Source organism: Saccostrea cucullata, unplaced genomic scaffold (genome assembly GCF_032062105.1).
Source record: "Saccostrea cucullata isolate Sc308-1 unplaced genomic scaffold, CSIRO_AGI_Scuc_v1 ctg16383, whole genome shotgun sequence".
NCBI lineage: Eukaryota > Metazoa > Mollusca > Bivalvia > Ostreida > Ostreidae > Saccostrea > Saccostrea cuccullata.
In genome coordinates this window covers 1-11,781 of record NW_026940727.1, presented here as the reverse complement: position 1 = coordinate 11,781, position 11,781 = coordinate 1, and the positions used below count along the sequence as shown (strand labels likewise).

General features: G+C 34.2%; 1 protein-coding gene across 1 annotated transcript; it reads left to right on the top strand.

The window, feature by feature from the left end:
* The first annotated feature begins 5,066 nt into the window (after positions 1-5,066).
* Positions 5,067-10,331, top strand: LOC134256046 (uncharacterized). The gene is made up of 3 exons (XM_062738635.1): positions 5,067-5,087; positions 8,139-9,409; positions 9,440-10,331. The coding sequence occupies exons 1-3, from the start codon at positions 5,067-5,069 to the stop codon at positions 9,888-9,890; spliced, it is 1,743 nt and encodes a 580-aa protein (XP_062594619.1). The 3' UTR covers positions 9,891-10,331.
* Positions 10,332-11,781: the final 1,450 nt, after the last annotated feature.

The following is an 11,781-nucleotide window of genomic DNA, read 5'->3' as shown; positions in this document are numbered from 1 at the left end:
AATACAAAGAACAATTCAATGGTAATTGAAAAATCGTCCTAATACCAGCGCTTAACAGTAAATTATCCATAATTCCAGCACTTCAAAAAAGGGGGGGTTAGACAATATTTTCCATTAAAATAGGAGTTTCAAGCATCACCGTATTTTGAAATAGTCTTGGATATGATTAAATGTTCCTTATATCTTTTCTTATGTTTAAGGCATATATAGAGGATATTCAATGTTTTGTAGTTGAATATGGAATTTATTTCACGAGTGGGACAGGATTTTTGATATTTTCACGAGTGCGAAGCACTAGTGAAAATATCAAAAATCCTGTCTCACGAGTGAAATAAATTCCATATTCAACTACAAAACATTGAATTTTCTGTTTATTACATTTTTAGAATAAAATTCTTTGATTTTTCCTTTGCCTCTGTCTTTTTGTTATACAGTCATAGGCACGTGACGTCATAGTTGAGCGGTTGAGACGTCATAGCTATATGAGGTGAAAACACTGTAAACATGGATTTAGCAACATATTTTTGGTAATTTTAACCATTTTATTCGCTGTCAGGGTGGTTTATTTATTTTCATCTATCTTATATTAGGCCAAGGGAGTTTTTTTTACAGCAATCTTTGTTATGGGAAGGGAAATCGAGAGTTTTCCCGCACTTCTGATATTCATCACACTGTGACAGGATATCATTTTGATATCCTTTCACAGTGTGACAGGATATCATTTTTATTCAATGAATAAATTACAGTATTTCATGGGTAAAAATGTAATAAAAATAAAACATAAATATTTCAATAAAATATCATGTTTCAGTTGTATATCGCTTTGAAATTGGTGGAAAATAGGCATTTTTATCGTTTTTTATCAATAAACATATGTTCCCCCCCCCCGTGTCACACAAAAAGCTTTGGTATGAATTTGTGAAATACCATTCCATATTACCTGTAAAAAGGAATTTTTGTGACACAGGGGGAAAGATGTTTTAAAAATATTTTCCTTTTTCCATTGATTTCTATAGTGAAAAACATAAGTTTTACCAAAATTTAAGAGTTATCTCTCTTTTTTTTCCCAAATAAGTAATGTTTATGAAAATCCATATAATTATCTATAAAAAATATATAAAATTCATCGAATATGTTAACTTTTGAAAATTGATTTGGAGGTAGGCGGGAGAACAATACTACCGTTTGCAGTTCTTTCTATGTTCCAAGAGTCACATATAAAAAAAAATATTTTAAAATTTGTAAAATCACCACCAGGCATGGTTAAATATTTCTGTCAATTTGGTCAGATTAGACAATGTTCTGAATTACAGAACATTTCAAACAATTGAATATACTGAAACGAAATCTAACAAATTTAACATCATATCAAGCAATTAAAATTTTGGAATCCTCAACATCCCGATTAGATTAAGTTTTACAGTTATTTCTGTACTAAATTTTGTTTGAATTCATCTGTCATGTATCGGCCTGAGTGACTGCTTATCAGGATGAAGGCTGAAGTTAAGTATACAGTATGTAATATTTTGTTTGTTAATACTGACACACATGATAGTATTTTATCTACAATGCAGATCTTGTTTATGTCATCAAAAGTGTTACTCCCATATTTCAAAGTCTGTTTGACAGGCACATATAGAGGTCATCTACAGATATTGTAAGTATATTCAAATATTATACGATATCCTTTTACAAATTCTTATCATTTTACTGACTACATATACTGTTACAATGAATTCATATTATATAATACTGTAAGCTATTCTGAATCAATATTTTTATCAGGCCAAAATAAAATTATAGTTTGTTTGGAATTGTCTCCCGCCTCATTGAAATGCCCCCTCCTGAAAAAATTTTATTGAACAAAAGTAGGAAGATTTTTTTTTTTTATTAAGGTCTTCCGTTTCCAACGGAAGACCTTCTACTGATTCTGATGATTAAGATTATTCTTATTATTCTTTTTTTTTTCCTTTTCCTAGACGCCAACTTTGAGGCCTCATATTTCACTCATTTCTCAACGGATTTTGCTCAAATTTTCAGTCATTATACACATCAATAAACTTTATCAGAAAGCCGTCTAATATTTCAAAAAAGTACTTCCGCTTTTGAGTTATTTCCCTTTAAATGAAAATTTATAGGCTTTCATTTCCAGATAAAGGCTCAGAGACCACAAAAGCTGGAGCAGAAATTCTACTGATTTTAGATAATAAAAGGATTGAAGTTGTGCATGCCAGTTTTTGTTTTTCGATTTCTTTATTCAAAATGGCGCTATATAGGGGTCAAAAATAAGAACGCATAAAAGAGCGAAAAATTACATATATTTTACCTTTTATCTTGAAAACTAAAAATATTTTGTTAAGACATATTGAATAAAAGTTGTGCATAATTGCAAGAGCTTTCGTTTGATATCATTGAAAAGGGGCTGGCCCCTAGAATTAGGGATCTAGGGGCCTTGAAAGTTTTTGCTTTATAACTCAAAAACGGTAAATATTTTGATATGGTTGTCGATTTTAAATTGTTCCTTTATATCATTTCTATCCTATGAAAATATTATTTTGTTCGAGTCTTACGTATGGTAAGAAAGAAATGTAGATCCGTAAACATGGCACCGTTCTCATTTTGCTATTGAAGGAGAACTTTTTATGCGTATAATTGAAATAAACATGCCATAAGTAATAAATATTTGACAACGCTGATCATATTTTTTTTTTTGATTAGGTTTTAAACGTGTTTTTTGGTTCCCGTACAGAGTATTCAATGGCAACTTTTTCTTTTTATTAATAAAGATCTTTCCAAGAGAGAGAGAGAGAGAGTGATAGAAGTACGAGTATCTTTTCTTTGTATCAAATGAACACAAACAATTTAAATGAAAACAATATACACCCAGATCTCATAGAAACTTTTTCAAGAGTCAAATAATACACCATTATTTACTGCTCGATTCTCACATTCACCTGGAACACAGATTCTAAGCGTGTTTACCATTACGTAATCTATCCGTCGATTACACGCGGCCGAGAAATCTAAAGCGACACTCCGCGGTGAACCCGTAGGCAAAATAATTGTTATATTTAAAACCTTTCTACAACACGACAATTAATGGAAAATTCTTATTGTCGAATATTTGAGATTAATATGTTGGCTTAACTTTGTTTTAAATTTGAACGTGATACATATTTTAACTAAAACAGCTATCTAGGTTTTGTGTTTGTTTACAATTACGCGACCAACCATTCTTTCCATCACTTGTTGACATTAATTTCGCCGAGTGGTAGACGTGTCTAATTTACAAACTTACGGGAAAATATTATTTTCTTGAAGTAAATCGAATATTTAAAAAAATCTCATATTAAATTGTCTTAGGTTTGACTTCAGCACAAAACCCTGGGGCATTTACTTTACATGTACTCAGTACATTAATCATATTAATCAGTCTCACATATTGTTAGCTCCATGTGTAATTTTACTTTTTATTTTGACGATTCATTACGTAAGGACTATAACGATCTGTGGTTACTTTACTTCAACCAATATTGATTTAAATACATAAGCTTTGCCCTTTTCACACACAAATAAATCCGTTTTCAACACAAATTTTCCCAAACACATTTTTTTCCATCACAGATTTTTACCATGTCTATACCAATTTTAAATTTTAAAGAGAATCTTCTGAATCATATGGATAGAATTATAGTCAATGAAATGGATTAAAACATCGATAGTTAACTCCGGCACGTGTAAACTTCATAAGTGGCTTCTGTGCTGCACAATGCATAATTATATTACAGGTTCTATACTAGTAAAGTTGAAAAAATAATTCAAGATTTTAAAGCAATGAACATAATTTGTAAAATAATTTATTCAAATCCCGTAAATGATTAGTATACCCGGTAGTGTGCTAACATTGTAATTTTGTTCCGTGATTTAATATCGGTACCAAGTTATACAATGTACATGTAAGTAGTAATAAACTCGCATCCTATGTCCAGAACCGAAAATTTAAGAACTTATATAACAAACTGCAGCTACTGAATATCAAAAACTTATCAAGTACACCTTTACAACCTAATTTGAACTATTAAAATAATATCCGGCACCATAGTCAAACCATTTGTGTCATTTATCGTACATAACTCAGTATTTTCTTTAAAATTATGAACTTATATCTAACACACATTACTTTTCCCGGTTTAAAAAAATAAATGTACGAAAGAAGGCAAGAGAGAGGCATTTTGTTCATGTACATTCATGTATTTAACAGAGAGTCTCCCTGTATCAATTCTAATTTATTTTATTAAACATAACCCCCCTTTCTTATTTAAATTAAATTTATTCGTTGATTTTATTCAACTTCAAGCACAATATGTAAGTACTAAAAGTCCATGCATGGATGCAATTGTACATCAGGAATTTTCTTTTATCTTTTATCCATGCATTTCTCCTTCAAGGAAAATAATTATGAATAAATTAATTGAAGGACGTGTATAAAACCATGTGGTTTGGGTTTGTCAATGTGTTTTAGATCATGATCAGCAAATCACAACTCCTTTCTGTCTAACGGAATAATAATAATCTCGAATGTATTACGTATACACCATAACCCCCATGCACCCCACCCCCTTTCCCCAAAGTTTGAAATAAATATTCTTATTCAATGGACTGATAGTTGTACTTAGCCTAAACTTTCAACACCCCTCCCAAAATATTTCATAGGCAAAATTCTTAATCATTTTTTTTTTTGGGGGGGGGGATATGATTGATATGTTTTAACGTCCCTCTCAAGAATATTTCACTCATATACAGATGCCATCATGCACTTGCCAGTGGAGAGCTTCAAATATCCTATAATCGGCATTTAAGGCCTTTGACCGGGGGGAGGGGATCTTTTTCGTGCCAGCACCTTAGGCGACACGGGGCCTTGTTTTATACGGTTTCATCCGAAGAACAGGCCTCCACGTCCCACAGTGGGATTCGAACCCACGATGTAAGGATGAACTCCTTACTTTGCGACTATAGAGCACACGCTCTAATCAGTGGGCTATGAGGGCGACCTTGGATGATATAAAATGAAGATAATGGAGAAAAAGGTTAGAAAATGGTTAGTAAGATAAGAAGGGGTAGTTTTAAAATATTATTCTTATGAACCTCTGGGCAAGAATGAGAAACTATACTTATGAAAGCTTCCTGATATAAAAAAGATCACTTTCTTTTCAAATCATGACCAGAGTTTCCCCCACAAAGTGATTGAGTATTTTAGGGGGTAGGGTGGATGGGTTGGGAATTAAATTGTCTGTTTAACTGTCCAGATGTCTGTCTGTCCATCAAAGTTTTTCCCAGAATGCCAGGCTATAATGATCCTAGGATGTGTCATGAAGCAAGGCAATATTACGGCAAATTCAAGGTCACTGGAGAAAGAATAAATGTTTTGTCGCACTCATTTATATGTAATCGAGAATATTTGTTTGCTAATACTTGATACAGAGATTGCTTGTGACAAAAGGATTTTTCTATGATTGTGACTCCGAAAATAGTATCATTTCGATTTGGACAATTTTTTTTTAAGTTCATACTTGATAAAAATTGTTTATAGTCCGCCGGTTTCAGATGACTTAAAATAAGGCCATTTTAACAAATTCAGGGCCAATGACAGAAAAGTTGTAAAATTCCTGTCAGAGTTATGAATTTTGAATCACTAAAAGTTGTTTCAGATTGAAGGTTTGTCTTGACACAGAGCCAGTTCTATTAAGATCAGGGTCACTGACAGAAAAAAAATATTTTTTTCCCATGCTATGAGTTAGTAAATGAAAATAATTGGAGGCTCTTACTTGAAACATAGATTACTTATGATTGGAGGTTGTGTCATGACCCTGATCAAAGGTCATTCTAGCAAATCTAGGTCACTGACAGAGAAAAAAATGTTTAAGCATAACTTTGTAATTAAAATTCACTGGAGGCTCATACTGAGAAGAAAGGTTTTTCACATAAGAAAGTGCAGTGACCTTGACCCAAGGTCGGTACTTCCTGTCCATAGCTCTAACGGAAGACCTACTCGTTGCTTTGCAACGAGCTCGGCTCTAGTTTAATCAATTTTTGTGCCCATTACATGTATCACATGCACCATACAAAACACTGAAATATGGTGTCAGATCTATGTAAAATTAGGTTTTCAATTAAAAAAAAATAATTTCCCTCCCTCCCTCCTGTGTCAGAAACCCTTCAGGCGGCAATTCCAAACAAACATGTTTTAAGGATGGCCTCATAGAATATATCAAATATTTCATAAACCAAATTATGCAAACTTTCATTAGAATTCATTCCAGTTAAATTCTAAAGAACTTGCAACATAAATTTTTAGCAGTTTATACTGCAGGTTCTTTTTCATACAATATTGTCAAATCAGAGATTATTATATACAGTGGTTACATCAATTTTCGTTGGCATCAATTTTCGTGGATTTTGTAAAACAAACGTTTTCGAGGATACGTAATTTTGTGGACAAAAGCATTATTTACCAATACAAATGAATGTCATATTTCATATTTCAATGAACATTTGAATTCGTGGATCTGCTCAAGTCAACAATGAAATCCACGAAAATTGGTGCTCAACTAATATTGATGAAACCACAGTATGCTAGATCTTCAACAATGATTGATTGATTGTATACTGTTTAACGTCCCTCTCCAGAATATTTCACTGATATGGAGATGTCACCATTGCCGGTGAAGGGCTGCAAATTTAGGCCTATGCTCGGCACTCAGGGCCATTGAGCAGGGAGGGATCTTTATCGTGCCACACCTGCTGTGACACGGGGCCTTGGTTCATCCGAAGGACCGCCCCATTCAGTCGCCTTTTACGACAAGCAAGGGGATACTGAGCACCTATTCTAACCCGGATCCCCACAGGGCCTTCAACAAAACGAAACTACTATTGAAACAAATCATGGTCACTTTTGCAATATAAAGTATAAACTGGGACAATCTGGTAATTCTAATGCAATAATTCAGAATTATAGTAATCATTGCCTATGGGTATAGAAACAAGTAGATACAAAACAAGAGGCCCAGGGGCCACATCGCTCACCTGAGCTAGGAAAAAGCACAAATCAGATTCAATTGAAAAGTTTACTGAGGGGATGGGAGAGGGGGCTTGAATTCTAATACTACTTGAGAATGCCTCCATATCAATACTGCATATAACTTCTTGAGAAAGTTCTTGAGAAAAAGATTTTTAAAGATTTGATTTTATCATTTTGTTCGTATATATTTCTTTGTAATAATTTGAATTTGACTCCTCATTGTTTCCCTCCCCACCCCCATTGCGGCCCCATCCTATCCCTGGAGGTTATGATTTGAACAAACTAGTATGTGACACTTCCTGAGGATGCTTCCATATGAATATCACTAATCATGGCTTTGCAGTACTTGAGAAGAAAGATTTCCCTAGTATATATTCCTATGTAAAACTTTGATCGCCCATTGTGGTCCCACCCTACCCCATGGGTCATGATTTGTACAAACTTGAATGTACACTACCTGAGGATGATTCAACATGAGTTTCATCTTTTCCCTTTATATTCCTATGTAAAACTTTGATCGGCCATTATGACCCCGCCCTACCCCCCAGGGGTCATGATTTGAACGAACTTGAATGTACACTACCTGAGGATGCTTCCACATGAGTTTCATCTTTCCTGGCCCAATGGTTCTGGAGAAGATTTTTAAAAGATACCATTAATTTTTCATTAATTCATAATTATCTCCCCTTGGAAGAGGGCTTTGACCTTCATTTGAATAAACTTGAATCCCCTTCACCCAAGGATGCTTTGTGGCAAGTTTGGTTGAAACTGGTCTAGTGGTTCTTGAGAAAATGAAAATGTAATAAGTTTATGACGAAAACGATGACGAAGACAAAAGATGACGGACAAATTTTGATCAGAAAAGCTCACTTTAGCCTTTCGGCTCAGGTGAGCTAAAAGTGAATAAGTGCGGTTACCATAATAAAAAAAATTATTTCTTCCTTGGGTGAAGAACATGTTACTGTATTTTCAAGTTAAACAGAGGATTAAAGTCTTGTGAAAAACTTACATGTCCTTTACTCAAGTTCTAATCAGTACATAGAAACTTAATAATTTTCAGATTACATTATTTAAAATGGACATTCCTCAAAGAGCCCAGCACTTTTTAGAATGTGGCACTGAAGAGTGTGATAGAAATTGTGAGTTCTATTGCAACCCTTGTCATCAAAGATTGTGTAAACAATGCAGAGATGAACATCTGAAAAGACCACAGAACAAGAACCATGAGGTGGTCCTTTACCAGCAACACAAACGACAGCTTCCTGTGGAGAAATGCAAGATCCACCCTACTAAAGATGTGGACATGCTCTGTGAAGAATGTCAGGTTCCAGTATGTTCTAAATGTGTAACTCAGCAAAACCATCGAGGGCATATATTTACTGATCTAGAAACAATTTATGCCAAAAAATATGCAATCTTTCAAGAAGAAATTTCAAAGATTCATCAGTATTTTCTCCCCATATCTAAAGATTTACAGAAGGAAATAAAACAAGATGCAGCTGAAATTAAACACATCATGGACAACATTAGAACATCGATGAAGACTGAAGGTGAGACCCTGAAAAGTTTGGTGGACACAGTCATATCTGAGAACATGAAGCAGTTAGACCAGATAGAGCAATCACTGTTAGAAGATCTAAACACCCAAGACAAGACCATGGATGATTACATCACTTATCTCAATAACCTTGTCAAAGAGCTCCACAAATGCCTGTCCTCTACAGAAACCCAGAAATTAATGTCTGAGAAGAAACCAAAGATCCCATCCATACCAGAGACAACAAAACCAGTCACACCAAGATTTACTGCTGGTCAGTACAACAAAAGTGATGTCACCAAATTACTTGGTAAAATACAGGTCACCAACACTAAAGCACAGAAGAGAGAAATAAGGCCCATTGAAAGTGTCTACAATACAGCAATGAAACCTACACATAAACAGATGAAAGAAGGCAAAACAAAATCTGACAAGAAACAAACATTGTCTCTATCTGCCTCTGTCACCAAGGTCAGGGAGTTCAATGTACCAGGTGTTGATGATGTACGTCATGTATCACTAGATCAATCAGAAAGACTCTGGATCAGTGACAGTGAGGGTAATCTTGTCCAAACAGATCTACAGGGAAATGTGATACAGAAGATAGAAACCAGTGGTGGATACGGTTACCACACAGTCACACAGGACAGGGATCTCATCTTTACAAACAAAGAGAAGAACGTCATCAATAGGATAACACAGGATAATACTGTCACTGAATTCATTAAAACTGGAGACTGGTCACCACTCAGCATACACTCCTCCCACATCAACAGGGACTTACTGGTGGGGATGTTTAAAGACATTAATAGGGGACTATTTAGGATGAAGGATTCAGAGGCTATAGTCACCAGGTACAACAAGACAGGAAAAGAACTACAGAACATACTGAGGGATAACAAAGGACAGGAACTGTATAGTTATCCACACTACATCACAGAAAACATCAATGGAGATATCTGTACATCAGACTTAAATAGAAAAGCAGTAGTGGTGGTGAATAAATCAGGACAACACAGGTTCTCCTACAGAAATCAGAAGTCAGAGTTCCGTCCCTATGGAATCTGTACTGATGTCCTCGGTCACATCCTGGTGTGTGATGTTATCAGTGAAACTGTTCACCTCCTTGATCAGGACGGTCAGTTCTTGTCTAGATTACTCACAAAACAACAAAAGATATACACTCCCCGTAGTGTGTGTATGGATGATGAGAACAATCTCTATGTGGGACAATGTAACACAAACACACTGACAGTGTACAAGTATCTCCAATGATTCTATTCTGACATAAAACATATCATGTGAAGTATATACCACCAGACATAAAATGTTGATCTATTTACCTGTCCTACATCTACCTTTATCGATGTAATTGTTTGGAATTGTTATTATAATATTTACAAATACTGATTCAGAAGTGTATAAAGTATAGATAATATACTTATATGGATTTTACAAATGCACATAGTTGAGGGTAACATTGAAAATTTTCACAGTCCCACATAAAACTGTGTCAAGCAATGTTGACTGTTGCTACACTGGAGAGCATGCAGCTTCATCATCAGTGGGCAAGTGTTTTTAACAAATATTTCTTGATGAATGAGATTCAACTTATTTATAAATGAAAGTATACCATTATTGTGAAACATTGATATACACTGATATAACTTCTGTTATTACGGTTGTATTATTGAGTGGTAAATTTGAACTCATAAACAGCAGCACAATTTTACATTGAATTCACAGTTGTTAAATTATTTTAAAATTAAATTACAAGGAATGACTCTAATTCTTGCCCAAATTATTCGAGTGTAACCTGGTTTGGCTTTGCAGATTAAAAAGCGTAAACTGACCCAAACCAGGTTATATCGAATAATTTGGCCAAGAATTAGAGTCATTCTAATATACCATGGTATTATTCATAATAAATAATGAATAATACCATGGAAAATTTTTATCATGTGATCATGCCAGTATTAATAGGAGGTCTTTGAATTCACCCTGTTTAAATTCGCCCAAATGAGAGTATGGCGTAAGGACGAAAATTTCCCTGTATACAATATTCAACTGCTCCCTCTTTACTTTCCCTACCTTATCGTGCAGTAGAACCATCTCTCCGTCTGAACTAGAGACGGACACAGCGTCTCTGATAATGATGTCCTTGATGATCCCCTCTGAGGGCAGGTAGGCAGGGCCATGAGCCATAGCACTGGGGTTCACACTCTGTAAGGGCAGATCAAAACTTCATCATCTTTTTTAAAAATAAATTTTAACATATCTTTTTATCTGATTATTTATCAAAGTACTGGTAGTCTAATTTGCAATTTCCTACCAAAATATTCACTTTATTTTATCAGGGATTTCATAAATCTTGTGATTCAGAAGATCAAGTTGAATTATATTAATTAATTTGATGAAGATGCTATATTAGGAAGTATTTCAAAAAGTTCATTTTGCCTATATGGACGTTGACGTGCCAAATTCCAAACATTGACATAACTAATGAAAAATTGCCTCCTGCCTCCTCTTATTGAAAAACCTGTTTATTCCTAACATCAGGTCATGCATGCAGAACAGAAATGCAAACATGCATGATTTAGCTACTTACCCTTCTAAAATTTTATTCAACAAATACATAATTTAATAAATTCAATTTTTTTTAACTCAAAACTTTCCAAGTGTACCAATGTATTGAAATATAAATATACAAGAATAATGAAAATATTAAGTATTAAATTCAACTTCTTAAAGGGGAGGTTTCGATAAGGCCATTTTTCGGCCCATGGTGAATTTCAGTTTAGTGTGTTTAATTATACGGATTAATGTCCTCTCTTTCATATTTCATAATTTAATTGCTAAACCAGCATTTATTAATCACGTGACTCGGGGGTTTCTAAAGGGTCTCTCAAAAAGCGTTTTAGATGGTTTGGAAGATACATTTTAATAATTTGTTGAATACTTTATATGGGTAAAAGAATTAAATCAAGCAAAAATTACCAGAGGATATAAAATAATGTTAAAGTAGCATAAATATTTCTTTTTAAGTTATGTTTCCCCTAAAGTGGCTCTCTGCGTTGAAAGCTTTAAAGATATTACAAAAACTTATGTACGCTCTTTATTCGCCATTTGTAAATTGTTTGCAAGGGTATGATAAAAGAGGAAATGC